This window comes from Marasmius oreades, chromosome 11 (genome assembly GCF_018924745.1).
Source record: "Marasmius oreades isolate 03SP1 chromosome 11, whole genome shotgun sequence".
In the NCBI taxonomy this organism is placed as follows: domain Eukaryota; kingdom Fungi; phylum Basidiomycota; class Agaricomycetes; order Agaricales; family Marasmiaceae; genus Marasmius; species Marasmius oreades.
Genome location: NC_057333.1, coordinates 1,737,064 through 1,762,768, shown reverse-complemented (window position 1 = coordinate 1,762,768; position 25,705 = coordinate 1,737,064). Strand labels below are relative to the sequence as shown.

The window sequence follows — 25,705 nt, the reverse complement described above, 5'->3', positions numbered from 1 at the left end:
TCGCAGATGATAGTTGTGACCTCTTGCAATCTTTTGACTGGTGAAGTTAACATAAGACTTCCATCCGTTCCTCTGCGTCAAGTTTTTTGACCCTCATACAAAGATCGACGAACAAGGGAAATTTTCGAGATTTTGTGAGTTAACTGAAGGAACGGTGAAGTCCTACATTCAAAAATAGGATGTCAGTCGGTCACCAGAGCCACGGAGGTCAACCAATAATTCGACCAGTCCTCCCTCCCAGTTAATACAAGGTCCGGGGACTTTGTCGGAATCTTCTCGTCACATCGGTCCTTGCCTAAAAACATCTTTCAGATACACGCGGAATCGAGTTGGGGGTTCGACGGAGAGCCTAGTATATTTCGTGGTGACTCAGGCAGCAAGTCCAACTACAGAAGGTGGTGCGGCAATGCGGAGCCTGGGTTAGGACGTGTCACCTTAAGCCGAAACGGTACAGACAGACGACTTGATGACATACAAGTAGTATGGTACATATGGTCAGACCGACCCAGGTGGCCGATAGAATGATATATGTGTTTCTTCCTCTGGCTGGTCAATGAAGCTGGTACACGAACTCATGTAAATTCCGGTATCCACTACTTCGTGAAGATTCAACATCAAACGAGATACTAATGTCACTGAGATGCTAAAGAAGTCGTCAGTAAACGGATGGTGATAGTAATCATCTAAGAATAAGCTATAAGAGTACCTGCTTGCAAAAGGAGCCAATCCGCCTCTCATATAGCCCTACGAATGTTAACAATGAACATTAGGTGAAACAACGAAGGGCATGACCACAAACTTCAGCGAACTAGAGAAGATTGTCAGCATTTTCGAAGGCAAGGCAGCAAACACAACGTACAAAATACGTGAGAATGTTAGCCAGATGAACAACTGACATGATCCTGCCACAATCATTTTCTTGAGCTTGAAAGAAGCCGGTGGTTAACGCGGAATGCGGAATGCGTACCCGAAGTATATGGCCCCTGGGAAGTACATTCAGTTCCTTATGATGTTAACACAAAACAAAAGTCACCATCTCGCAGGAGGATAACCTTGAGAGAAACCTTCATGTGGCGGAGAATCTGGAGCTCCATCCGAGTCTTGAAGGCGTTGCAAACGGCTAGGCCGACAATCATCGTATCATACATGAATACCATCACCCAACCAAGACACTGCCCTGCACCAATTCTTAATAACGACCCAGTGACAGATAGAACAAAAGGGACGCACGAATGGAGCTGGAATAATTCCTGAATCAAGGTCAAATTTCTTACCCAGTGTACAATTTCACTTACGTGTTGCGATCCAGCAGGGTATGGCAGGTGCCGATCGCCTGTAGTTGATCATCATGCCGCCCAGAGAAATTCAATGCCTACGAGCAAATGCTCTCAAGCAAAAACATTAGAAGAAGGTTCAAGACCCTTACACCTGATATAATAGACAATATGGCCAACAGAGACAACATGAAAGAGAGTAGACTGCGATTACAACCATATAAGGCGTAGATTCTTAGAGAGAGGATGCCTACAGAGGATTGGAAAGTGTGAGTCGTAAGATGATAAACAGTAAAAATTGAGTTGATTACAGGCGACTATGACCTGAGCGAGTAATAACATCGCCTCGCGAAAGAAAACAATTGAGTCGCAGCTAGAAATATTTCAGACTCACCAAGTATTACTTTTTTGGAACTGACAAACCTGAAAGGCAAATCCATAATGTCTATCGACATGAAAGAGAGCGAGGCTGCAAAGAGATTCATGTATCGATGAAGGAAAAAGATATAACTGCTTGTGTGACGGGTGCGTCGAGGCTGCCACAAATACTTGATCTCAACGTCTAGAGAACGAAGATAGTAGTTAAAAGATAATAACTTTGAGGTGCAATGCATACCCAGCGTATATATATGATCCAGAAGCATGATTGCTGAATACTGAGTATTAGTTCTGTGGGATAAGAGGGGTAGAGTGCTTACTCAGTGCCAACAGGCGCCAATAGTCGTGCACCAATAGTCGTGCATAACTCTGTCAGATCTTGTCAGTGGGTGGTGCTCTGCAGTCCGTAACCGGAATACTCACCCACTGAAGTCTTTATCGTCCTGACTCAAAGAAGTCATCGGCTCTGCCGTCGATTGGATCTTGAAAGCAAAAAAAAAAGAACAACAAAGGCGAACCAGTGGGAGGGAGAAAAGAACTGTTGGTGGATTACGTTGCTCATCATAAGTAGAACATAAGGCATCGAAACTCGAACGGAAATAGCGACAGTACTCCGAAATCAAAATCGATCCGAAATACCCTCATGAAATGATACATCTCTTCACGGCTGACTCGGAGCTTCGAGAAGGTCTCAACTCTGTGGAGTATCGCAGAATGTCCACTGCCTTTGCATAGTGCCGTGTTCCGGGGTGGGGAGGGGGGGTATCATGTCACCGTCAAAACGAAAAGAACAGGCCGGAGGCTTACAGCTTACCCAAACGCCGCAAAACACAGATCTGCATATACCCGCGCCGGATTGTGCCCAAAACGATGTTTTTAGTACTCCCCGCGGGGCCATTGAGGGAGAAGCCAGGATAAAGGGCTGGAGTTGGTTTTTGATTTCACGTATCACTATTACTCGCACGGTGTATTCCACAAGTACTTTGAGGAAGTTCTCTGTCCAAAGAATGTCATGGGCGTTTCAGGCCCAACGAGAACTGCCTTGATATCTGGATATCTGGATATCAGAGCGACATACCCGAAACAATCTATAATACTTATACCTACCAATACCAGGTGATTGTGAGAGTCGTGCTGCTTGCGTACTACACCACGCCGGAAAGGTAATAGCCTGAAATAATAAACGTGAGTACATTGGCAGAAGCGAATACTAACTTAGAACAAGAATGACATCGATTCTGCCTGTAATCAGAGTTCTGATGAAGGCAGCAAGTCAGCCCACATCTATGATGCATCTTAGGTCCTTCTAAATGTAACTGAACGCCGAACATCGATAGAAGATTTGACGTACCTTGAAATGCGGCACATCGCCTCTACGAGTACTGTGTTTGCATTCGCTCTCGTCAAACTCCGACCTAAGATTGCATATCAGTTCCGTCAACAATGAGAGTACGGAGTCGACGCGCACCTAAACCCCCAACCACCTAATCTATTACCTAAGAACCACGAACACCTGCAGCTGAACCAGAACACTGCCAGTATTGTCGTAGTCTCATTTGCCTATTCACCATGTCAAGCCATCATCGAAGAAACGATATTGAAGACGAAGAGAGAGTTTGTCGAGGGCAGAGGGAAGAGGTGACCGTGACGGAGTTTGAATTTTAGTACTTGGTTCGTTGAGTCGTGAGGCCGATCTACCCAGCAGCGTTCGAATCCTAGTCGTCTTGGCCTGAGAACTTCAAGTCAATGTCACGCGACTCGGTCCGGACAAGGGCGTCCACGATGTGGGTATTTAGGATCGTCCATGTCTTTAGCGTCGGACCGATTGAACATCACCCATGCTACTTACTCAATAGAGTAGATATCCAAGCTCCAAGAGTCGGAGCCGTCGATTGCAGTATTTCCTCCGAGTGGTGCTAACAAGGTGAACATTCCGTCTCTTAAGACTCGTATTGAACTTTCTAACACTCTTGATACTGGCCGCCTTTGGATAACGATCGACCTCCATTGTACCCGGTATATATACAGTCTAGAAGCGCCACCGATACCGCAACACCGGACTAGTACCCGCGGTCACGAAGAGCTTGCTAAGGACTGCTTACAAGATTTCCAACGTACTTCAAGGCCCGCGTCTTTATCCTATTCACGACGTCGACCGGTGATGCCGCGTTACTGTTCACAGCTGCCAAGTTCAGTTTGTGCACCACAAGTTGATCTCCTCCGAGATGCCTCACCTCAGGGAAGCACCCTCATCCGAAGTAACGAATGAATTTCCAAAAGATCGTACTCAGCAACGAATTAGGTGTGTAAAAAGTAGTAGCCTTCAGTCGCCAGCCGAAGTCTTAACCCAGTTATACCTCTGACACAAACACTTCTTTACGAACAATCGGTGGGACTCCCAACGAAGAAGCGTGTGCGACTCTTTCGTTTTCCAACTTCTTATCATCCGCTCTCCAGAATATCAATGACGAGATGACATCCTGCAGGAAATCTATCAGTGAGCGGAGGCTGGCACGGGAGAGAGGACGGCTGAAACCTTTTGTGTTCCAAAGACCAGTGCTGCAATAACAGATACTTCAAAGAAACAGCTCATGGACACGAGTAGGATTGGAATGAAGAATCACTTACAAAAAGCGACTGCAACATTGGATATCGCACTGGTTGAAAAGTCAGTCGACAGTACTGATACCACAGAAAGTCTGGTTAACATCGTTAGAATTCAGCTGAGGGAGATCGGGCGCCATAAAAATCGCTTACAAGAGGGCAATCATGGGCATGAAGCTGAAAACGGTGACTCTCAAAGCCATCGTTCCGGAGAGGACGTTTCCGGGAACCTCTCGAATGCGCACAAATGCGTCCCAATGCCTAAATAGAGTCACGAGAACCAGACCTGCCATCGATCATCAAATATAAGGGGACTCAAGGTTAGACTCCGCATGCGATGGAAGTGAACGGGCATACTTTCAAGTACTAACATTGCACACGAAGTCAAACCAACAGCGAGTGCACTGAGTTTTGCGCTGTGACAGCTCGGTGAATTATCATACATTTATCGAGGGGAATGTCGGACTTACGGGGTCTTGTTCTTCAGATTACAATACATTTGGGGTGCGTTTCGAGCGACGGAATCCATGTCTCCGACACCAAGCTGGGTAACAAGCAAGGTAATGAGCTGTTTCATCGAGACTCGTACACGAAACAGGATCACCACTATAACTTCGATAAAGACTGCTGAAAACACAATGAAAGGTATTGCCGTTATCTGGAGAAAGAGCGTGAGCGTCGCTTAATGAAAACAAAACTGAACGACGTACGAAGACGTTGACGTATTTATGCGGTCGACGTTGATGGAGACTAATATGCATTGCACAATATAGCTGAAAAAGAAAAAGGTGATAATCTGATAGGACGTAGTATGAGTAGGACAAGAGCTCACCTGGGCGAGTATCCCGAACGTCAACAACGCACCACTTCGGGTTCAAGTTGTGATCATCGTCTCTCAACTAACAGAAGACTCACAAAGGTGGCAATGCATAAACAAGGGCAGATTGAAACAAGCAAAGACCGGGTGGTGGGAGCTGAGAGCCCTGATAGCCAAGGATAAAAAGCAGACCATACGCAATGCACCAAAGAACCCAGCTAGACATGAACAGGTACCAGACCGTAGTTCTTCTGACTCGTTTGTGATTCAATGCCACCGTCAAGATGATTGTCAGATTCAGTGTGAAACCAATGAGCTGGAGAGCATTGAAAAACCAGAGCGGTCCCTGGACTTGAGCGGCGTTTGGCAACTTCAAGTCGCTGGTCGATCCTGTTATTATCGTGAATGAGAGGCTTCATCCATGAGTCTGTTCTAGATGACATGGAATTGAACTCACCAGCCCGGTCCCTCGGGGATATTTGAGATCGAGGTATGCCGAAGTTGTCCAACATTGCGGGTAGGGAAAAGGAGAGGAGCACCTGTGCCCAAGCGTGGAGATCTAGCTCGCTCGTTATATTCGTGTTCGCTGGTCCCATCATCCCATGCAAGGTGCGAACGCGGTTCTGAACTCATGGCCGCCAAAATATATGATATTTGATTTAGTGTTCGATTGATATATGATTGATTCAGGGAGCGACTTCGACTCGGCCAGCGGTGATAGAGAGCAATTTCGGGAAATGTGGGGTTTAACAGATCGGTCCCCTTGAGTCGTAGGCCTGTCGAAATCTGTTCTTTGGGGCGATGAAACGCGTGTTTCGACAAGACCGAGTCCTCTTGAGATGTTCCAACTTTGGGCACTAAAGTAATACTGTTGTTTCAGCCATTGATTCGGATCTTGACACACGGCAATGATGAGTGCTGTCAGTTGCGGCAATAATAATAAATAATTTGTCGGAAAGATAAAATTACTAATGATAGGCGCTCGTAAGAATTCTTACGTATTTAGATATCTTCCGGACATGACTCATATATCGCCCTTATCTGTCCCTTACGCACCTCCCTTACGACCCTCATCACTGGTGGATCAGCTTATGATACCGCCGGAAGCCGAATCTCTCATATTTTTCCGACAATTTTTTATTTTTGGCAGGAAACCGACACTGTGACATTGTGACAGGGATAGGTGCTTGGACCAATTTGACGGAATCGTCAAGGTTTATTTCATGCGTTATGTCAAACGCTCAATTAGACATATGTATTATGACAAAGCCACAAAGTGCCAGATCCATCTCGCTTAATCCCTCTGTTCGGCAACACGTCGGGCGGGCTTGCCCTCCTTGTTTTTGTAGAAAACAATGTCTCCCTCGTCCTCAACGAATTCACACTGTGTGAACGTGCGATACAGTGCTCTGAACGTGTTCTTTCAACGACAGTTAGTCTCTTGCCATGTGAACAGGTCGGGAACCATACCGTCGAATCGAAGTTGTAATTATCTTTGAGAACCGTCCTTATACGCGCGGTAACCTCCGGCTGGTTGTCTGAATCACGAGGAACTAATGAGGAGCGTGAAAATAATCTAGCTTCAGCACATACAAAAGGGGACGTCGGAAAAGATGTGATGAGACACCTGACATGGTTATCAATAAAAAAGACCAGATGCAGTGAAAGAGGGATTCACTAACATGGTCGTGGGAAACGTTATGGAAGAAAACACGACCTATCCGACCCAGGAGCGGTCGGTCAACGGTTGCGAGAGCACCCCGCAAAAACGTCCATGCACCCCGACGGTAGTAAGGAATTGTTGGATCAGTGTGATGTAAATAGGTGAGCATTATAATCCAGTGGTTGGTGAGCTATTATAACATGGATCAGCCAGAGGGTACCCAGGCGCTTGTGTTTACACTCACCAGCCACGGTAGCAAGTAAAGTTTCACAGACTGTCCGAATCCGACATCCCACGACCATGAGCACAACAGGCCGATCATGGCAAGCAAACCAACGTCGCTAGCAATGACCCGCTTGCGCTCACGTTCTTTGATCGTGGCGGCATATGGATTGAAGTGCTGCAATATGGAAGATGTGAGCTCTATAGGACGGATAGAGCTTGGCGGAGACGTACATTGGTTCCAGATGGGTGGTTCGGGGATCCCCTTGTGTTGAAGGCGAAATAAAAGAGCAGGCCGAACATCTGCATGAGGAACATACGATAGAAGGTATAAATGGGCGTTTCTTCAAAAATCTCATGATAGTCCTTTGCTTGTGCGACAGTTTCCGGGGGTAGCTCGAAGTGAGTACGTGTATAGGGCACAAAAGTAACGTCGCGTTCTAGGGACACAGTTGCTTTGTGATGAGCACTATGCGAAAATTTCCATGGAAAGTAGGGGACGAGCAAGAACTGAAATAGTCCTGGTCAGTCATGATAGCCAAACAGTGGATGAGTAGACAGATACAGTGTGCAAGCAGAAACCGACTCCATCATTGATCCAACCTCTGGATGATAAGTTTCCATGACTAGCTTCATGTGCTAGGCACCACAGAGAGGTAAAGAGGATGCCCTGTAATTGCCAATAAGCTGCCCAGAGTATCCATTTGAAGAGACTCCGCAACCAAAACGCGTCGTGTATGTGATGGGCGAGAAAGGAGGAAGTTGTAGGAATGTGCACTGGAAGGGTATACAACAAGAAAGCAAGAAAGACGTCGCGGGCAACAAACGATAAGCCTCTCAAGGTGTTCTTGGAGCGGAGGTGTTGCGGTACGACAGCGTGTACTTCCGAAAGAGTGACCTGTGAGTGAAATCTATCATCAGCACACTATTTGATTGTGAGGAATATTATCTACCACTGGGGGGACAAAAGGTGTTCTCTTTCGTTGTTCGTATTCCGGGCCATCCTGCAGGAATGCGGTTAGGAATGACATTTTTGCGCGTCAAGCATTAAGCAGGTTGCGTTTATATTGCACGCAACATCGAACCGAGCAGCTGGCCACCATCAGAAGAACACTTACCATCGAGTAACATGATAGACGCCGGATCTGAGGCAATGCAACGGCAGCGAAAACTTCTCGTCGATCCACTGCAGCGGTGTTAGTACTGCCAGCATGGCGTTTCCTTGATGAAAAGCTAAAGTTATCAACTTGAAGGTTTTTAAAAAAGTCTGCGGCCGACTCAGGACTCACGATGCCGCCGCCAAGTACCTCAATAATGTAGGTCAGAAGCAGAGGTGGCCGGTGTGAAAGGGGCTATGAGATGAGGCAGGAAAGATGGAATGGAATTGTATCAAGTTCACATCGTACCTTTGTTCAGTTGCCGAGAATTTCGTTTTTATTTTCAAATTCAACATTGTGTCAAAGCGGTTGTCCGGGCCGGGTGCGTCACCTTGGAGTTTAACGCGACATGGCAACAACAATATTACAGGGTGCACGATAGCATGTGAAATTTACATAACAATAGCAACTTAACTTCACAGGCTACTAGCCATTTTGTGCGGTGCCCGTTAACTCCAGTGAAGAATTCCCAGCGGTGCCCGTTCAAACGTTCATCACTTTGTGCTGATTTGTCGTTCGACAGATTCGAACACGGAACGCTGTGACCGAAATCCCAGAATAAAATGATGGGATAACATACATCCCGATAATATCTGGGTAGCACAGAGTCGTGGTCCTGGCATACACAGGGTTGAATCCTAATACCCAGATAAATAGACGCCGGCCCATAAGTTAGACGTAAACAGGTTTGAAACCGACAATTCACGCATTCGAAACCGGTACTGAAATCTGCTAAAAATATGATGGGCATGGAAGAGGCATTGTAGGGATGTACTCCACGCGCGATAGGCCTCTCAAGTCAAGGTATCCTTGACAGGGTACTTCTGAGAAAGTGATTGTGAGTGATATCAGCGCAAGGTTCATCATGAAGAGCATTAATTACCGTAAGCCGTCTGTGTTGCGCGGTAACTGTACGCGACATACTTAGCCTATAGGCACTCCTGAGTTCTTTGTCGAACCGAACCGAGCAGCTGTCCATCAACAGAAGCCATGGGTCAACAGAAGAACACTTATAATTTGCAATGCGCACGACATCTGTCATCAGCAGCAAAAATTTCTCGTCGAACGATTGCAGGTTGACTGCTACTGGCGCTTCCCTGATGAAAGCTAAAGTCACCAAGTTATCTTCAAAAAGAGCTTCCGACTCACGGCACCGCCGCCAGATGAGTGATGGCATTGGCAGAATGATGGAATTTCACATCGTGTGATCTTTCAAGTTTAGTGCCTGAGAATTTGGTTTTTCGTTGTCAAATCAATATCAATCACCGTGTCAAAGCAACCCAGGACTTGGCGCTATCAATCCATCGATCACCGCTCACGGCAGGCATTCCAAGCCCTGCTAGCATGGCTGTACTATTCTCGACAGCGCCCATTGCTTCCATATCCAAGAATCTGCAGTGGATTGTGGGTCCCGATTGATTTCGTTGTGCAACAGATTCCACGGAACGCCGTGACTTAGAAGACTATAGGATGACACGCATCATGCGGACTGATTCTCTTCACCCTTCTGCTCGTGGTCGTCCGAGCTGTCCTCTCGAGTCATGTCCGCCGGGCTCCAATCCGATTCATGTTGATGGCTAGCTGGATCCTCTTGCCGTTGTTGCGCATGGCCCTCTATTTCCTTACGTGTTCAGAAGCACAACTGTCCCTACCGCCTATCCGAGTATGCTACACAATAAGATTCGAGGCTGCTTGCGACCGAACACTTCAACACCACGCATAGTATATCGCAGAGTATGTTACATCGTATCGAGGTCCGTTCCCGTAGGGGAATCGTAGGATCTGGAGACGAATGAGGAGAAGAGAGGTAACGGAAGTGAGAAAAACCTTAACATCTTTCATTTTTCGTGTCTTGTAAGACACGAAGTTGAAATGATGTCCTATGAACTTCAGATAAAGTTCTCCCATTCTCGAGGTCGCTTGGTCGTTTCCAGCTGTTCTATCCCATACTTGGCTTCACACGAGGCCGGTTTACTCCAGTGGCGTTCGAATCTCATCAATACGAACAAGTCGCGTTATCATGAGAGAATGTACGATAGAGAATAAACTTACCTCAAAGTCAATGACGTTGTTCCCTATCCTGCGGGCTGACCTGCGTCCAACCCTTACTTCTCTCAATCTCTCGAATGGAACTCTTACGCTCTGTTTCAAGACGTCTTCCAACGGTTTCAGACTTTTCCAAAGCGTCTTCTAGTAAAGAATGCATGTGGGCTTCGGCTTCATGGTGACAATTTGAAGGAAGTGGCTTGAGTAGGATTTGAGGCGTTGTGTTCCGAGGGGGGGGGAAGAATTGAATATGGGTATGTAAAGTTTTGCGTAGATGAGATGGGGTAACGACGGTTGCATTGATATTCGAAGGGCTCTGTCCGACCTTAATTTAAGTTCGGATGTCAATGTTTCCCCCGTTTGTTTGAGAGATAAAGACACACATTTAAGGTGCTATTGCTCAAACCGGCGTCACGAGAAGCGATCTAAAATTCTAACGCTTGTGCTGTGACAAGCCTGGCGCAAAATCAAGTCCTTCGTCTGCTCAATGTCGATGAAGATCTTAATTTGAAAGGCCAACAACTTCTCGGTCGAGAGTGCGTCACATCTGCGCCGTCCGTCGGATGATAATCGAGGCTGTGAAGATCATCGGGAAGGCCAGTTCAAACGCAATGACTACGGGACAACGGACTCGAAGTGTTGTTAATTCGTTGCCGGATTCCTGTGGATGTGATGCCGACTGAAGCCACTTGTGCCTCTCCGATTACTACAAGCCCCAGTCTTGCGAAGTACGTGGTAGTAGGGTCGTGAACTGTTGGGGTTCCGGATTCAGAGAATCGATTGCCTTCACGTCCCCTTCGTTCAAATTTCCCCCCTGTCCCACCGCATCGTTCGAGACATGTATCGAAAAGTGACAATAAGTTTCAGGTATCTGGATACCGCGGTTAGCACAAGTAGGAAATCTTTAGAGATGACTATAAAACTGACTTTTCTCCTGTATATTCCTTGATAAGAGTTTCGGCACGACCAATTACCTCCACCATGTCGAGGTTCTCCCTTCAGCTTGTGCCGACATTGGGATGGTGGCGCGAAGCGCGGTGACATAAAATTTCAAGATATTTGGCTAATGAACTCGAAACCGTGTATCGAATGGTTTCAAACGAGGATAAGTATCTAAGTGACACGGTTCGCGTGAGCTTTTGTCGGATCGAGAAAGAGTTCAAAAGGAAGCACGGAAACCTTTTTTTGTACATGTGTTTTCAATGCCTTCCGCGACCTTCGACCTCGACCAGAAAATAAGAAATGTCCTCCATCGATTGTACTCCGCCTTTGAGACCTCGATCTGACGCGTCGAAAAGGTTGAGATCGTATTATTCAAGGTTCATTCACGTAAGAAAAGTAGGTGATGAGGTGTAAGGTGGTGTAGGTCCAAGATGTGAGACGCTCCGGCGTCTCTGAAATCGAAAACCCTACGCGAACTACACGATATTGCAAGACTTCCTCCAGAACTGCTCTTCGGAGTAGTTTATTCTCTGTTGTCAAGGAAACCTCATCGCCTGAACTTCTAATCGTCTAATCCCAACATTGACCGACCTATCTCGCTCATCACGGCTAAAGAAGCATTGTATGACCTAGAAGTTGAAATAATCGATATCGGCCTGGTCAAGATCACTGAGTATGCTGTAGACAGTGTGAGCCCTACCTTGGATCTGGTCCTCTGCGCAGATTGAGTCCCATCCGCGCCTGGTTAACCTTGCGGTAAATACTGTCGGTGAGTGGCTTTCCCATCCTCGGAAAAAATCAATACTTGGCACGACAAAAGAATGAGGAAACCAACCTGCAAAAATCACAGGTACACGGTTTCTTTCCAGCACCGTGATGATCGCAACCGTACTGTTGATCGCCAGACATACCGCAACACCTCCATCGGAAAGCGTTGGGTCGATAATTGAAGAATTTCTTCAGATCTCCGTTAAACTGCTTCTCAAATTTACGTTTGAGATCTTCTGACTCTTCTCGAAAACATCCACCCCATCCGAGATGCAATCCAAAGTCCGGCTCGTAGCATTCCCAAGTTATGAGCTCGAGCTCTCCCTCATGCAAACTACCATCTTGACAAGCACGATAACCATCGTACCAAACGGATGTCGTGGCACAGTTGGCCTTGTGAGAAGGCCAGTCTTTCTTTTGACAATCTGGGCTCTACGAACAGGACAAAACAGGTTGACATCAGTTTAGAAAAAATCCTGAAAGGTGTGGAAAGAAATGCATTACACAGTACAGAGGTCCCTTGCAACGTCCACATCTCTTGAGGTCCTTAAACGCTTTGGTCTTGCGACATGTGAAGCAATGGAGTTCTTCGTTTTTGATGCTCATCGGAGGTTGGTGAGGCGTATAAGGAGCGTGGGTCTGGAAAAGAGGAACATGAATGTTTGAACCATCAACGGCATGGCCCCACACCCCTCGGCTGGCTTTACACTTGGAACCGCTTTCCACCTGTCCACGTCTCTTGTACTTGTCTTGAACAACCTTAGCTCTTCTTCCTGCTCCCGGTCTGCGTCGGCAACGGACGCACACGAGATTCATTACCAAAGCGAAGGTGACAGAGAATGTCCGCCTTCGTCCTGCGTTTCCATCCTGTACAAGCCGAAGGTACTTCCATAAAAGTCTTGTTACATGCACGAGCTGAATTATGTTTCAAAAGTTCTCAACATCAGCATGTCACTGTTTTCGAAGCCAGTCTCACGGCAGTGACTGGGGTACTTCTGGTAGACAAGGCATTCCGAGTGGACATTTGTGGCGTTCGGGATCTACAACGAGGATTATCACCCTCGGTTGTGGCTTCAAACTCATAATCGACGGTACGAAGGACTATGACCGGAGGTTCGAACTTATCACCTTTTGGAAATCGGTTGATGCTATGATGTTGACAATAGTGCCGAATCACTTCGACGCCCCGAGCGTTTGTCCGAACATGAATGTTGGACGAAGTCAAAGTAATAGCCTATCAAGGATCTTGAGCTGTCGAAGTCTTTATTCCGTGCTGAGATGTCCGATGGCATTCTGGTCATAGTGAAATCTACACCGGCTTAGAACGTACGAGCCCAATATCTACTCGAAGCTGCGGGCATTATTCTGCATCATACGGGAGTTCGGACTGGCGCCTGTCCAAAGCTCAGAACGTTTCGCCCACCTTTACGACTATGTATCAACTTCAAAAGTTTCAACGTGATCATCTCCTTCCCCGATCCGTCTATGTTGACGTCAAGACTGCCCCAAGAGGGCATTCGAACAATATTGTCCTCCGGGATAGCAGGCTCCAAGATGTAATGGTGCAAGGGGAAGAGAGGGCTATCTAGTTGACTTTGACGTGTCTGGTTGGTCTTGGCAAGATATTGATGGATTGACCAAATTTTACTAGAGGATTTCGATAACTCTTATGATGCAGAATGATCGGGAACCATGAATCGATTGTAGTCTATGTAATGATTAATACATCCTGAATTACAGTCCCGTGTATTATAATAGTTCTGCATATAACTGACAACTCTTCTATCCGTTGAAAACTCCTGTTTCAACATCCATCCCTAAGGTCCCCTTCATCAATCCTCTCATCGTCTTCTCGAGCTCATCCTCGAAGCTGTGGGCCATTCTTCCAAACTTGGCCCAAAACCATTGCTTTATTCTTGTCGTCCAAAACGCGATATCCAGAGAGATCATTACACCACGGAATGCAAGATGATTGGTGTATTCTCTGATTCGTTCGGAGAAGGTCAAGTTGGAGGCCCGCGTTAGGGAACGAGAGGCCCAATAGCCGGTGATTTTGATACGGTTAACTGGCGATCCAAAGGATTGGTTGTTTCCTTGAACGATTCTATCAAAACAGTCAGCCTCGCAGAGATACTGTACGAAGTGTAGAACTTACCGCATATTACGCATCAGAAAAATCAACTCTTTAGGCATCCGATCTGTATCCGTCAAGAAAACCTTCAACTTCTTCTTCATAACCACACTTTGCTCATACTGGCTCATGTTCATGTACTCCGTCAATTCTTTCTTCAACTTTTGCTGTTCCTTCGCCAGATCCCTATCCTTCTTGGATAATTTCACCGGCTTGGCAAGCGTAACGCTAGCAAACATGTCCGGTAAACCGACACCCCATTTCTTGGTTATCTGTTCGACGATGTTGTAATCGGCGACGAGAAGGCCTTTCCACAACGCCGACCAATCTTTCCGGAATTCGTCGTTTACCCGCACATAGAGCCCATGGTCCAGTAATACAAGTTGTGGTCGTGTAGGATGCTGAGGGTTCGGTCGGATGATGACGTTGCCTGGGTGAGGATCGCAGTGTACCCACCCCCAGCTAAACATTTGTGCACTGAAGAGCTCGACCATTGTTTGCATGATGAATTTGACGCCACCTTTGAGAGGTTTTGCAGGGTAGCTGAAGGAGATGGGGAGAGAATCATGAGGAGAGTCGACAGACGCTGGGACGACAGCTTTCAAGGTGATTAAGTCCTTCTCAGCTCCAATGAGACGACGTATTCCAGCACGGTCGCTGAGACGAACACCGTCAATCCATTCGGCAGTCAGAACACGTTTAGTGGTGAATTGATCATAGACCTTCGGGATGTAGACAGTTTGCGACAGACGAGGCTCAGATGAAACGAATCGAGCAGTTTGCTTCGCATTTTCGGCTTCTAGAAGGAAATCGAGCTCGCGTCTTATATGGTCGGATACAAAATCTGTCCGATGGGTATCCTTGAGCCCAGTTTGGATGAGAAAACGAAAAGTGCAGGCACTCACCAACGACAAAGTAGACCGGAAGGTCGAAAGCCCAATTCTCAAACATCCACATCACTAGCCGATACGCCCCAAGGTCCCAATTCATCTGTTTCGCGACGGCCGGCTTTTGCACCTTGACAGCCACCCATTTTTCTTCGGTGTCACCCTCCACCGGCCGAAGTTTTGCTTTGTGGACTTGGGCTATACTCGCACTCGCCACGGCCTCTTCTTCAAAAACCTCGAATATACCATTGGGGCCAGCAGGAGGCCGGCCAAATTCTGCTTGAAAAACTTCCAAGATCTCAGAATACGGGACCTGAGGTGCATCGTCGAACAATTTGGAGAATTTTTCTTGTACAGGTTTTGGGAGGAACGCCGCATTAGCTGCTAGCGCCTGACCTTTAGAAACGATAAATCATCATCCAAAGACCATTGAAGAAACAAATTAATACTCACCGACTTTGATATACGCCCCGCCATTGGATGTAAATAAATCATACATTCTATTAGCCACTCTCTCGTGGAGTTCAGGTATGTGGTCATTGTTTGCTTCTGTGAAGTTAATTTTGTAATCCAAAGTAATCATAGCGCACTGTAAACGGAGTCAGGGGAAGTACAGTGACCCTTTAATGGGAAGACGTACGGTATACAGCGTCCTAGCATTCCGTGCGATAGCAGAGGCATTGAATACGCGGTCAACGGCGTATAGAGTCGCCACTCCAGCCACCAGATATCCTGTTCTTCGTACATATTGTCTGAAACGATTCGGATGGGGTTTTTCGATTGGACGGGAAGTGGTCTTTAGTCCTCGAAATACTCGAAAAGCATCCCTAGACGCTCGACTCTGAAATCCTCGTGCTAGAGAGATACTGGTCGACATGGAATGTGGAATTTTAGAGGTGTCATGCGAGCCTCAAAAGTCGGGCTAACGGAAGTGAAAGTGCTGACCGAGGAGGTTACGCATTACCATTGCCGGATTGCCGGATGGAGTTATACTTATATTCCCACGCCTCTCCGCCTTGCCCCGTCAATTGCGTAGTTTTAATTGCCGAACCTCGCCCCTTCGAGTCTTTCGACGCCATGAACCGCGAACCTTTCCCCAACGAAGTATGATTCTATGAAGTGAGCAGTAGTACCATCTTCTTTGATTCCTCGTAGGAACTGTGTCTTCTTCTGACCACACGCTTTTGTGTTAGGCGCCAACCGACATTGTTAAATAAACCGATCAAACATCGACGACTACACATGCAATGGGGAAGTTCGAGCTGCCTTCACGAGAATCGTTCAAAGGTGGAGGCCATCTCACACAAACGTATTGAGGAAAGCCATATCTTCGGATACGAATAATTGTGCTCAACTTCTCGACTTCGGGTGAACCGTGAGGAACACCAGATTCCAGCTGGAGAATTCCAAGTCGTGGACGAGGTTCTTCTGAGGGTGGCCTGCCTCGGGACGTCTCGTTTTTGCATTCGGAAGTGCGCTTGGCGCCTTACAAATTCACGTTTATGGGAAGAGAGGGAAACATTTCAGAGACACGGTTAAGTTGGCGAGTTTGGGGTGGTCAACACGAGGCAAAATCGTAGTTTTCGAAGATTAAAGTCGAGTGCGAAAGCCAGGAATTGGCTTGCGTTCTACTCAGATACCCCTCATTTAGTTACACGCCTCGACGTGCAGTTATTGTATTGGTGCATCCACGTAAATCGATGTTACGGAATAAAATAGTGAGCATTCCAAATGAGACGGGAAAACGAGCAGAATGCAACTATGACGATGACGATCTATGATTCCATCCATCCAAACAAACAAATCGGTCCAATGTAGAGAGAAGAAACAGCAAACGAAAATAGGGAAAAAACAAAGGAAGAATAACAAAAATTAGACATGCTTCTTATCCAAGCTACCACCAGGGTCAACCTCATCATCCGCCTCGAGTTCCATTTCCTTCAAAGTGCGGTACACATAGTCTTGCTCGAAGACATCGCTTGAACCTTGGTCACCGAACCCTAAACTAGCAGATGAGGCGTTATGACAGGCGGCTGCGTGTTTCCACCTATCGATAAGGAGGCGAGTAAGGAACGAATAAGGTAGTAATCGAGAAGGAAGTTCTGACCAAAAGATCTCCTTGACCTTGACTTCCATGTCCTTTACACCTTCGACCGGAATCCATTTCTGGCACTGGTGACATTTACCCTCCTTGATAACTGTCTTCTCGGTCTTCATAGCTCTGGGTCGCTTTGAGATGCGAAACGCAAGCGGGGGTAGAAACGGCAGTGCAGACGCGGCTGAGATGCCTGTGGGAGAGTTCTGTCACATCACCGATTGTCCGAAGAAAGAGGAACTACTCTTACCATGCATGTATTGCATGTGGTAGCTGGATCAAGTATGGGAAGTTAGCAAAAGATCACAACTCGGAACAGAACAAACCCTAGAATGACATATAACGTAAGCCCGAGAAACAAATGAATCAAGAAAGCTGAAAGCCTTACTACTTGTACGCGGAGAACTTCATGGCAAACCACAAAGCCTTCCCTTCGCCGCCTCTTTCCACACTTTCAATACAAATAGGGCAAAGCCCTACTTTGTCCCTGCCCTTCCCCTTCACAAACCGAGGGGTATACAGATCGAACGCGCTCTTTGGTGGATTATAGGTTCCTCCTGGATTAATGACCCTAAAAAGGGTGAAAGGAGATCTAAAAGTGAGGGCATCATTAAGTTGGATGAGAAACGAGGAACAAAAAAAGGTTACTCGGCATCGTTTGTCTTGAAATATGAACTTGCAGGGAATCGTCGGTAGAACAGTGACAAGTCGGGCGATACCTCAATGAAATTCCCTGGCCTGATTGGGTGGGAGAAGCTTCGCTGAGTATAAGAATGAGTCGTAACGGGCATCTCACGATCGACGCTAGCGGAGCGGACGAGCGGACGAGAGGAAGAAGGAACGATCTGGTCTGCGACTTGAGCCTTTTGTCTGCGAGCTGGGGGGTGAGAGACTTGCGAGTCATTATCCTTGATGGATGTCCGGAATTTCTTCTCAGACCCTGAGACAATGGGAGCAGAAGTGTTTGCATCGACAGGATCAGTGAGGGTTGCCTGTATTTGAGTTTCACGTAGAAGTCGACGGACGCTGAATCGGGTCCGCTTGGAGGGTGACGGATCATGATTCTGATCGGTTTTTCGCTTTGTGCTGCTCACCGTCGAATTGGTGAAACTTGGTTTAATTTTGATCTTGAGCTTGGGTGGAAGATTGGACGCCAGCTCCATACCGTCACTGATAGGCGTCAGTGGACTCGTCGAAGGGCGCGCAGAGAGCGAAGGAGTGGTACGAGTAGGTGTCTTGACATTATGTCCTTTTATGCAATGAGAAAAGCAATCATCCTTTGCAGACTCTATAAACGAGATTGGGGACGATGGAGATAACGGCGACCCAGTACCATTATTTTGAACAACAGAAGCACAGACATTTCCTGAGGGTCCTTTCAAGAGATCCGGGGAGCGATGCAGAACTGGAGAGTCCGAAGAAGATAAGAGATCGGAAAAAATATCGAGAGCTCTGTCGAATGGGGTTTTTGGTGAATGATTGAGATTAGCAATATCCGCAAGAGGGGAGATATGATGAGATGTTGAGTGGTCTGCGGCGCCGATCTTACGCTGGGGACTTGCTGACGGTGTACAAAGGACCTCCTGCAAGGCATGGTAGTCCTCGAGCATCTTGCTGGGAAGCACGGGTAGGAATGGAGAAGGATATTCGGTGTGGTCACGTTCCAAGTCACCTCTAGGGGGCTTGAGGAAAACCTGAGGAGGAAAGGATTTTAGAGGGCTGGTAGTCGGATCGCGATCTTCCGGATGATGATGACCACTAATCGTGTGAAGTTCAAGACAACGAGCACGTATCAGATTCTGAAGCTCAGAGATGATGGTTTCGTTTGATGATCCCAAACTTGACTGAGTTGAATCTGGCGACGATGATGGGTATAGGAGGGGTAAGTCGCCCAAATCATCGTCTGAATAGCAAGGGAAAACAGTAAGATCAGGACTGTAAGGCACATCCAGAGGAGAGATAACGAGCTTTTCTGGCGATCCATTGTCACCAAAAGAATTATAAAAGTGATTGTAGGTGGAGGTATCCGCCATGGTCGATGAGCAAAAGGTCAGACGCGCTGTTTATCTAAAGGTGTGTTGTTTGTTCTGATTTGTTTCTTAAGCTATTCCATCCCGGTCCGGAAAGAGGTGCCGAACCGGATATGCCTTTACCACCACCTCCACGAATTGAACTCAGAGGAACTCCTCGAGAAGTAGGACTTATTTCTCTCCCTTGGCGACCGCTTACGTGTAGAAGGTTGGCATTGAACATGGCAAGAGGCTATCACAGCAGATCCGAAGTCAGATACAAGTCTACGAAGCCATGTTTCAGCGGACATCTAACTTGAACTGGACTGCCGTCCGAGATATCAGTAACGAATATCGAGAGACCATTTCGACCCTTACTCCGAATATATATGAAGAAATGGAAGGAATTGCCGAAGGGGCAGGCCTTGATATCCTAGACATCGTGGCACTCAATGCGAGATCAGAGATCGCTCTTGGACTCTTCTCCGATGGTTGTACGAGTCTAGGTTGGAAAATACCCTCCACTGGCCAGATATTCTTGGCTCAGAACTGGGATTGGGTTCCGCCAGTGCAAGGAAACCTCGCCATGGTCTCGATCGAACAACCTGGTTTACCCAAGATTCACATGGTCGCTGAGGTGCGTATTTCTTGATAGCGTTTTAGGAATCCTCGTTCTTTTAATACCCCTGTATAGGCAGGAATTGTAGGAAAAATAGGATTCAACTCTGCATCGGTGGGGGTGTGTCTCAATGCTATTCGAGCACATCCAACAAATGCAAAGAAACTTCCGATCCATGTTGCCCTCCGTCTATGTCTACAATCGACCTCCTTAAAAGCAGCGGTTCACAAGCTGGAGTCCTTAAGTGGCGTTGCCTCCGCTCAGCATATCCTCATTGCAGATCCTACGGGTTCCATGGGACTGGAACTCTCACCTCTCGGCAACGCCTACATTTTCCCTAACCAACACGGCTTTATCACCCACACCAATCATTTTCTCTCAAATCGCTCCACTGGGCTTCAAGAACCTCTCTGGGAGGGAATCGGAACGATTGAAAGGCTGGAAAGGGTTAATCATTTGTTAGGCGATTGGGCCAAAACCCAAAAGCGACCGGTGCATGCAGAAACTCTTCGACAACAGCTGTTCTCAGATACTCTCAATGCACCCGTCTCTATATGTGCGCAAGGGAACCCAGAACGGCCAATCGAGACCAGGAGTCGAACTCTTTTTTGCATCGTCATGAAGTTGGGTCGGGAGGGTAGCCCACCATCGGCTGAAGTGGTTTGGGGAAGGCCAGGAAACGAGGAGGAGACAGGAAACAACGTTTTGAAGATGCCGTGGACCTCATAATATAGGTGTTCATACTGAGACTTCCTAAGCAGAATTTTCATGATTAGCACTCGCTTGTCAGTGGTTCTGTCTACTAATGCTGACACGAGGATAGCGGAAATACCATGTTTATTGAATGATCCTACATAGCGTGCTACAGATAAACATTTGCGAGAGCAGATTGAAGCTGGGTATAAATATTATCGAAGGACATGCCTTGAAAGAAAGTTGATTGACAACGCGTGTGGAAGATAGCGAACAGACTCACCGTCCATCTCCTGAAGGTGTATACGAGAGATGATCATGTCAGTTGCAGTTGACCTACATAAAGGCCGTTTTCTAGTTCCAGTGAGCAGGGTACCACGAAAATTTGCAGAGAAATGCGTCACCTGAAGTCCACTACTCAAGTTGACTTGTTGTTGAGTTCGTGTAGAGCTCTGACAACAATTCCAATCCCATTTTCAACAGACTGCCGGTCGTTTTCAACGACCTTTGCCAGCAATCCAGTAAGCTTATCAGGATGCCATCTTAGCAACGATGCTCGTATCCGCTCCTTCCTTGAAATCGTCGATCCGCGTACCCTCAGCGGTCCCAACAAAAACTCCCCCACATTCCTTGTCGTTAGGTCTTCAAGTATTATAGGTTTTCGTTCTTCTTCATTGCCTTTCTTCTTCTTTGGTTTCAAGTTTTCCGACTCGTCTTCAGCACAAACCGGCCACGGTATATCGTCGAAAGTAATCAAACGGTCTTCGTGCAACCTCTTCATCAACTCTTTCCACCTGGACTCATAACCCTCCCATTTTTGCAACAATTTCCTCTCAACCTCTCTCAACCTCAACTCCTCTCTTATCTCTTGGGTGCGTTTGAAGTCCCGATGGCCATCAGCATCCCGAAGGATACCACCACTCCGTACCCATTCTTCCTCCCCTCGGAGAGCTTCGGCAGTTTCCTGCGAAATTTTGGCTATATGTTCGGGAGAAACTTGGCTTTCGGACGTAGATGATATAGACCGAGAATGTTCGTCGGAGATCTCTGGGGGTTTCGATTCCTTGGATTCAATTTCCGGTTTGTGAGAGGTATAGGGACTGTTGTAACCAGCCGGAAAGGCCAAGTAACCAACATCATAGTTGGTGCTTGGTGTTCCGGGAGACCTCCCAACCACTGTTGAAGGTTTGTGTGGTGTCCCAGTTGCGCTTTTCGCAGTCGATGCAAACAGAAGTCCAGGTCCAAGATCATATTGGAAGAGATTGGGTGTAGTGGGAGGTGAGCGTGATTTGTTGAAGTTGGGCACCACCATTGAGTTCAGAGAAGCTTAAGGAAACAAAAAGTCACGTTGCCGCGAACCACCGCGTCGCGTCGTCTCAAGCGTAATGAAAGCTAAATATAAATAACTACATTTACAAAATTGCTATAATACATAGAATTCGAACTAGTGGCACGAATCCGGAGTTCAATTTGACAGATACTGAGTCCAAATCTTTTCAGGAAATAACCCTTAGTACACTTTCCATAGAATTCGTCGTTCTAACATCAACAATCTTCGAGTTCTCTTGCAACCCCAACCCAAGACCTTCCAACCCCGTCAAGAGACCTTTCCGTATACTTTTATGTCCAGGTCCCATTACCCCCCTTAAACGCTTATCAACGCTTCCATCCAATACCGCCAGAGCAGCAAGGCCAACCGGCGACCCGACCGTTCTCGCCATCGCGGAATGCCTCTCATCTCCATAAACAATCAAGGAGGAGGTGTGTACTTCTTCCTTATCAACCTGTCCTGGAACGGTCGTTATGACTTCATGGGACATGACCACGACATCACGCTCCCCAGGAGCGTATCTGAGCTTATGAGAGAGAAGAAGAGTGAAGAGGTCGAGCGGGGAGGTTGGTGTCGACGGAAGTGGTGGTAAACCTCCCTGGAGGAAAAGGGTCTTGGTTGTTTGGAAGGCTGTTTGAGCGCCACTTCCCGTTGCGTCACTCAACATCCAAGTTAAGGCTTCCATGTCCGAGTTGTTCTTCCGTGATAATCCTCCGAGATCGATATGTTCTGCGTTGGGGTAGAGCTCACGCCTGAGCCTTTGAGCTTGGGAAACAAGTTCAGCCCACGAACGGAGAGCTGGTACGTTAGCGTTGCTCTCGAGGAGTCCAAGGCATTTGAAAAAGTCGAGGAGAGTTGAGAACCCCTTGTATCTATGGGGGGTGGTTCGTAAAGAAAAACCATAAATCACCATGTATGCACACCTTAGGGTTCCTCTTAGTATAGTCCTGAGGTCTTTGACAAGTCCGAGGTTATATGTCTCTGCGTAGGGGAAGCTGTCACGATTCGGCAGTCCTTCCAATGAGGTCCTGAACGGACCCGAGCCGATGGAAACTTCGTCGAAAGGCAACTTCAACAGTTGATCTCCCGGAACCTCGAATTCCTATTTGCGAAACGAGAGAGAACCATTCAATATTTCTAAGGATGACTGGTTGCAGCGGAAGTACGAACCTGCCCCCGTAACTTCGCCCTGGCTGAATTGAGCGCAGCAGTCAACACACCCTTCGGACTCCAGCTGAACTTGTACTTGAGTGGGCCCATTTCTTTCACATCAGGGGCAGGAAGTCCACCACAGAACGATATGAAGGAGAGTACTTGCTTCTTTTGTGTTTGCTGACGTTCAATCAAGTCGATAGCAGATAGGTGATCGATGCCTGGATCCAGCCCAATCTCATTCAGCAATAGAACGTCTGCGGAAAGGGCGCGATCATGCAGAGCCTTCATCTGAGGGGAAATATACGACGCTGTGACGAGGTGCTTCTTATGTTGAATACATATATCTGCGATGGAGGGATGGAAAGGAACGGGAAGGAGACTGGTGGTTTTACTCAGTAAACGAAGGAGAGTGCGGATTTATTTACTGACCTGATGACCACTTCGACCTGAGGATCATTGATCAATCGCGACACGGCATCTTGGTCGCTCATGTCGATAATCTGGTAGATGACAGTGTCATCGGGCTGATCCTGACGGAACAGCTCTTTCATAGCTTCGATTTGACTTCGTTCGTTGGTCGCTTGACATCTCAATTAATCGGATGGGTAACCAAGAGGTTGCAAAATGCGGCTTACCGACAACTAACTGGACATCCCCTTTACTCTTAGCACGGGCACGAATCAACTCGATGGCAGGGCCAGCGACCATCCCGCTTCCAAGGATGACAATTCGTTTCGGTTTGCTGACGCTTGCGTGACTCGTTCCGAACGATGTTGAAGAGGAATCGCTCGACGAAGTTTGCGAAGTAGCTTCTAGCCGAGCCTTTTGCACACATTTCCATAACCAAGCTTGTCTTTCAGTCAACTCCCCATTCTCCGCAATTGTCGCTCTCTTCAAAGCCCTCTCAACGACCTCGTCGGTTTGTCCACCACTGTAACGATGGATCACTCCTCTCAAATATTTCTTCAATCCATTTGAAAAGCCTTTCGAAGCATCCAAGGGAATAGTGGTAGGAAGGATATCCACGGCCATGATTTGCACCTCAGGTAGATCCGCTCTGGGTCGTACTTTGTAGAATGGATCCGAGAGCGTCGAAGTGTGTGTGAGGAACTGTAGGCCACCTCCGGCGTCACAGCTGATATCGCCAATGTTGGTTCCTCGGAAAGCATTACCCCCCGGCAGTTTCTTCGCTTTGGTTAGAGCTTCTTCAAGTTGTGTGGTTGTCATTAGTCTGGGGTATCCTGGGGCCCAACCAGCGCCGTTTAGGAGAAGGGTGAGATAAGGTGCGACCTGGTGGAAACAGCAGATCAGCCATTCTGAGTAATGGACGAAAAGCTCGACTTACCTTCTCAGCAAAGACAGAGATATATTCCCCTGGATGAGCGTAGTAATCCTCTCGAGAGTAAGGCACGGAGAAGCCTTTCCTGACAAAATAATCGTTGGGTTTTGCGTGCACGAGGTATATCGCGTTCAAGGGGGTGTCTGGAAGAAATGCCGGTAGTGAACAGACCAATCTTAATCTGTGCAAAGTCATGCTTACTCGGATCCTTTACCACTCGCGGCAAATCCTTGACTGTTATATGTTGAATAGGTAGTTCCTGCAGCATGTCGAGACAACCAGCAGCGACATTACCGGTTCTGTAGTAGATGTCAGTAGTTGATAAGGGAAAACACGTAGTGGAACGGACCCGGTTACACCGATCACGAAGGGACCCAAGGGCCGCGGAGTACCATCCGTAGCTATTCGGTCACCAATCCCTCGCAGAGCCGTCCGCAACCCATCCAGAGAGGGAGATGTATGTGGACGAGGAGTGTACTGAACACAGAAAGCTACGTTAGAGGTCGGTGATTGAGTATTATGTGGACACACCAGAAGTGGCGACGCGACTCCATGTTCAAGGTGATAATGCGCCATCGAAGAAAGTGATTCCAGGACTCCCGCGACTGTTTTGGATCGAATGCACAGTTGAAACATTGAACTTTCAGAGGGTAAAAGGCGTACCTCCTGCAAACCAGCCAAAACCCACTGTCCGTTTGCCATCTGTTTCGTTGGTTAAGAGCTCATAATCAATTAGAGTGGGAAGAGGATGTCTCTGATTGGGCTTAGATGGATCTTTCAAGAATGGAGAGAGTAGTGGCATATTGTATGCTTGGCCTTTTACTACGTGCGAGAACGCCATGTATGTTCTGGCGTACCGGGAGGACGACAGCGGCAATGGGTCAAGCAACAGCGTTTCCAAAGGTGGTTCTTTGATGCCCATGATGATATGTGCATCCTTAAGATTGGGTCGGATAGTTGCACCGGCCTATGAAGTGGGTGATTCAGTAAACTTTCTGGGGGTGAATGAAGAGGAAATGGAATCGAATTCATGATGGCTTGTTTGTATTGTACAGGATAACGAGCTTTTCATTTCAGCGAGCATGACTGGGACCACAAAACAGAGAACGTTTCTTCGATAATGACCTCCTTTTTGTTGGACCTTTCTGCTCGAGAGAACGGCGAGCTGCTCTTGAGGAAAGAAGCGAGTGGAGACACACCTTCTTATACTCTTCGTCCTTGAATATTCTCCTCTCGCAGCCTTCAACGTGAATCTCTACGCCTTTGCTCCTAATCAGGTCGTACACCGACTCGGGAGTCAGAGGAGCTCGCCGTTCCCAAATCCGTGCGGGGTCTTCACGACGAATACCGATAGTTAGTGGTCGAAGACGAGGTAGGGAGAACTTCATGATAGATTAACGTGAAGAGCGGCAAGTTGCTCCAGCTCGTTATATACTTCTAGAGAGCGGGGCTGATTGAGATCCGATCCTGGATCCGAGCCGAAGTATTGAAATCCTGTTCCCCGCCGTCGTAACATTGCACCGATCGCGCTCACCACCTTCAACGGTGACCAGGCCGACCTTGTTTTGTGTGTCCA

At 47.4% G+C, this 25,705-nt stretch overlaps 9 protein-coding genes across 11 annotated transcripts; 1 reads left to right on the top strand and 8 right to left on the bottom strand.

Annotated features, from left to right (window-relative positions):
• Positions 1-495: 495 nt before the first annotated feature.
• On the bottom strand, positions 496-3,356 carry E1B28_003352 (uncharacterized protein; the record flags this gene model as incomplete). Its single annotated transcript, XM_043160329.1, has 18 exons — positions 3,121-3,356; positions 3,004-3,067; positions 2,760-2,947; positions 2,460-2,701; positions 2,076-2,377; positions 1,973-2,021; positions 1,891-1,923; positions 1,698-1,836; positions 1,586-1,647; positions 1,427-1,524; positions 1,296-1,372; positions 1,231-1,238; positions 1,034-1,177; positions 968-983; positions 860-902; positions 800-808; positions 707-744; positions 496-643 (listed from the first exon to the last, which is right to left on the bottom strand). Exons 7-18 carry the CDS (start codon positions 1,916-1,918, stop codon positions 496-498), a joined length of 810 nt encoding a protein of 269 aa, XP_043002285.1. The 5' UTR covers positions 1,919-1,923; positions 1,973-2,021; positions 2,076-2,377; positions 2,460-2,701; positions 2,760-2,947; positions 3,004-3,067; positions 3,121-3,356.
• A 442-nt stretch (positions 3,357-3,798) lies between these two features.
• E1B28_003351 (uncharacterized protein) lies at positions 3,799-5,585 on the bottom strand (the record flags this gene model as incomplete). Its single annotated transcript, XM_043160328.1, has 10 exons — positions 3,799-4,132; positions 4,189-4,211; positions 4,281-4,351; positions 4,410-4,542; positions 4,614-4,672; positions 4,727-4,914; positions 4,967-5,029; positions 5,089-5,122; positions 5,172-5,463; positions 5,531-5,585. 10 exons carry the CDS (start codon positions 5,583-5,585, stop codon positions 4,004-4,006), a joined length of 1,047 nt encoding a protein of 348 aa, XP_043002284.1. The 3' UTR covers positions 3,799-4,003.
• A 782-nt stretch (positions 5,586-6,367) lies between these two features.
• On the bottom strand, positions 6,368-7,989 carry E1B28_003350 (uncharacterized protein; the record flags this gene model as incomplete). Its single annotated transcript, XM_043160327.1, has 8 exons — positions 6,368-6,493; positions 6,544-6,611; positions 6,667-6,700; positions 6,756-6,926; positions 6,981-7,136; positions 7,193-7,468; positions 7,524-7,856; positions 7,912-7,989. 8 exons carry the CDS (start codon positions 7,987-7,989, stop codon positions 6,368-6,370), a joined length of 1,242 nt encoding a protein of 413 aa, XP_043002283.1.
• Positions 7,990-9,717: 1,728 nt separating this feature from the next.
• On the bottom strand, positions 9,718-12,525 carry E1B28_003349 (uncharacterized protein). The gene is made up of 8 exons (XM_043160326.1): positions 12,376-12,525; positions 11,939-12,303; positions 11,804-11,890; positions 11,341-11,732; positions 11,089-11,274; positions 10,545-11,032; positions 10,168-10,486; positions 9,718-10,107 (listed from the first exon to the last, which is right to left on the bottom strand). Exons 1-4 carry the CDS (start codon positions 12,475-12,477, stop codon positions 11,666-11,668), a joined length of 621 nt encoding a protein of 206 aa, XP_043002282.1. The 5' UTR covers positions 12,478-12,525; the 3' UTR covers positions 9,718-10,107; positions 10,168-10,486; positions 10,545-11,032; positions 11,089-11,274; positions 11,341-11,665.
• Positions 12,526-13,477: 952 nt separating this feature from the next.
• Positions 13,478-15,841, bottom strand: E1B28_003348 (uncharacterized protein). Its single transcript, XM_043160325.1, has 5 exons — positions 15,530-15,841; positions 15,343-15,478; positions 14,908-15,285; positions 14,027-14,846; positions 13,478-13,975 (listed from the first exon to the last, which is right to left on the bottom strand). Exons 1-5 carry the CDS (start codon positions 15,764-15,766, stop codon positions 13,654-13,656), a joined length of 1,893 nt encoding a protein of 630 aa, XP_043002281.1. The 5' UTR covers positions 15,767-15,841; the 3' UTR covers positions 13,478-13,653.
• Positions 15,842-16,089: 248 nt separating this feature from the next.
• Positions 16,090-19,038, bottom strand: E1B28_003347 (uncharacterized protein). 2 transcript variants are annotated; one of them, XM_043160323.1, is made up of 5 exons: positions 17,633-19,038; positions 17,373-17,576; positions 17,235-17,311; positions 16,997-17,177; positions 16,090-16,936 (listed from the first exon to the last, which is right to left on the bottom strand). In XM_043160323.1, coding segments are annotated over exons 1-3 (1,590 nt in total). In that variant the 5' UTR covers positions 19,018-19,038; the 3' UTR covers positions 16,090-16,936; positions 16,997-17,177; positions 17,235-17,310. The 2 variants fall into 2 exon arrangements, with proteins under 2 accessions (XP_043002279.1, XP_043002280.1); XM_043160324.1 differs by having other exon boundaries at positions 16,623-16,936; positions 17,235-17,257; positions 17,376-17,576.
• Positions 19,039-19,119: 81 nt separating this feature from the next.
• Positions 19,120-20,431, top strand: E1B28_003346 (uncharacterized protein). Of its 2 annotated transcripts, XM_043160321.1 has the most exons (3): positions 19,120-19,178; positions 19,223-19,630; positions 19,688-20,431. In XM_043160321.1, exons 1-3 carry the CDS (start codon positions 19,128-19,130, stop codon positions 20,339-20,341), a joined length of 1,113 nt encoding a protein of 370 aa, XP_043002277.1. In that variant the 5' UTR covers positions 19,120-19,127; the 3' UTR covers positions 20,342-20,431. The 2 variants fall into 2 exon arrangements, with proteins under 2 accessions (XP_043002277.1, XP_043002278.1); XM_043160322.1 differs by having other exon boundaries at positions 19,120-19,630.
• Positions 20,432-20,723: 292 nt separating this feature from the next.
• Positions 20,724-21,617, bottom strand: E1B28_003345 (uncharacterized protein; the record flags this gene model as incomplete). The annotated part of the gene is made up of 1 exon (XM_043160320.1): positions 20,724-21,617. One exon carries the CDS (start codon positions 21,615-21,617, stop codon positions 20,724-20,726), a length of 894 nt encoding a protein of 297 aa, XP_043002276.1.
• A 184-nt stretch (positions 21,618-21,801) lies between these two features.
• On the bottom strand, positions 21,802-25,517 carry E1B28_003344 (uncharacterized protein; the record flags this gene model as incomplete). The annotated part of the gene is made up of 11 exons (XM_043160319.1): positions 21,802-22,507; positions 22,559-22,737; positions 22,806-23,169; positions 23,220-23,370; positions 23,426-24,080; positions 24,136-24,272; positions 24,331-24,428; positions 24,479-24,606; positions 24,661-24,734; positions 24,793-25,096; positions 25,329-25,517. The coding sequence occupies 11 exons, from the start codon at positions 25,515-25,517 to the stop codon at positions 21,802-21,804; spliced, it is 2,985 nt and encodes a 994-aa protein (XP_043002275.1).
• Positions 25,518-25,705: the final 188 nt, after the last annotated feature.